General features: G+C 43.8%; 1 protein-coding gene across 1 annotated transcript in view; it reads right to left on the bottom strand.

The window, feature by feature from the left end:
* LOC149883770 (uncharacterized) overlaps positions 1-1119 on the bottom strand; it is a 2439-nt gene extending 1320 nt beyond the window's left edge. The window contains exon 1 of the mRNA XM_090098636.1: positions 1-1119. This exon is cut by the window's left edge and continues 1320 nt beyond it. Within this exon, the coding sequence (XP_089954762.1) occupies positions 1-1119 (1119 nt within the window).
* Positions 1120-1357: the final 238 nt, after the last annotated feature.

Raw genomic sequence — 1357 nt, 5'->3', positions numbered from 1 at the left:
CTCGACGCTAACATCGTATTCTTCAATTAGTTGTTGCAACACGCTCAGTCTTCTTCGAATCAGCATTTCCCCCGTCGCTTTTGATCTCAACCTTGATTTTCCCGTAAGGGCGTCAGAAACCCAGTGGTACACAGTCACGGAATCGGTAAAAACAGTCACTTTCTTCAGCTTCCACATCAGAGCCATATTCATTCCCCGTATCACAGCGTCTAGTTCTGCCATGTTTATATGAACATCAGACGTTTCTTTTCGCAGCCATGTTGCATCCTCCACAGTAGTCTCCCCAACTTGAATAAGAGCACCAATCGCTAAAGAACTGGCATCAACCCACACTTTTCCCTCATCACCACGCACAGCCCAATTACCACAAGCAGGCTCGCAGCGTTCCACCTCAGCAAATACTTCCTGAAGCACCCACTTAACGTTCTCATCACAAACATCATCGTCCCAACCCGTCGTCAGACTGACAGCTTTCCTCTTCAAGAGACTACAAATCACTCGCAACCAACCACACACGGGTAAATGTCCTACCAACTGTCCACAGATTGAAAACACAACTCTCCTGGTTAACTTTTGCGAGATAGCATCAACTCGATTCCCTCTGGACCACATCAGTTTGTTACCAACCTTGCGCACACACAATCCTAACACACGAACTCCATTATCATCAATCTGCTCACCATCTTTACTCTCTAAACCATATTTCAAAAAATGCCTCTTGACATAATCAAGACTCACCACACTTTCGTCTACGAAAATGTCGTCTACATAAGCGGACGTTCCCCTCTTCACTAATTCGTCTTGATTAATGACGGCACTCACAACGGATTTCATGATCATTGGCGCAACATTCAATCCGAAACCAAGTCGTGTCAAGCAATACCTTTTATTTCGAAACACCACTGTTTGGAACGGCCAAAGAGATTTATCAGTTTTTAGTTGAAGATAAGCCTTGCGTAAATCGATGATTGCTGGTTTGTTACCCATCCTTCTCCATTCTCTAAGCTTTTCGACACACACATCTGCATCTCTCGTGTATGCCTCAATTAAATCGTTAGCTTCTCTCCAGTCTAGAACAGGTCGGATTTTGTTGTCTTTGTTTCTCTGAATGACAGCCATTAACGGAATCTGCCCTTTGGGCGGCCCCAATTCATTTTCGTTGTACTCTAACAGCCATTTCCGATCAATCCATTCCTGTAGTTCGTTTTCATAGTCTGCTCTAGCGTATTGTGGAATTCCGTACTGTGCCACTTTATTTTACAATCGGTTGGGGCCTTCTCCATCTCTCCATTTCCATTTGACTCTCCATTCAGCACCATTAAAAACTGCTTCATGATCTTTTTTTTTTATTTCGATT

This window comes from Hydra viridissima, unplaced genomic scaffold (genome assembly GCF_058129835.1).
Source record: "Hydra viridissima isolate aposymbiotic clone 2 unplaced genomic scaffold, HvirCarnegie_v1 scaffold_9, whole genome shotgun sequence".
NCBI lineage: Eukaryota > Metazoa > Cnidaria > Hydrozoa > Anthoathecata > Hydridae > Hydra > Hydra viridissima.
Note: the sequence above shows the minus strand (reverse complement) of the source record. Positions and strands in the feature narration are given on the sequence as shown.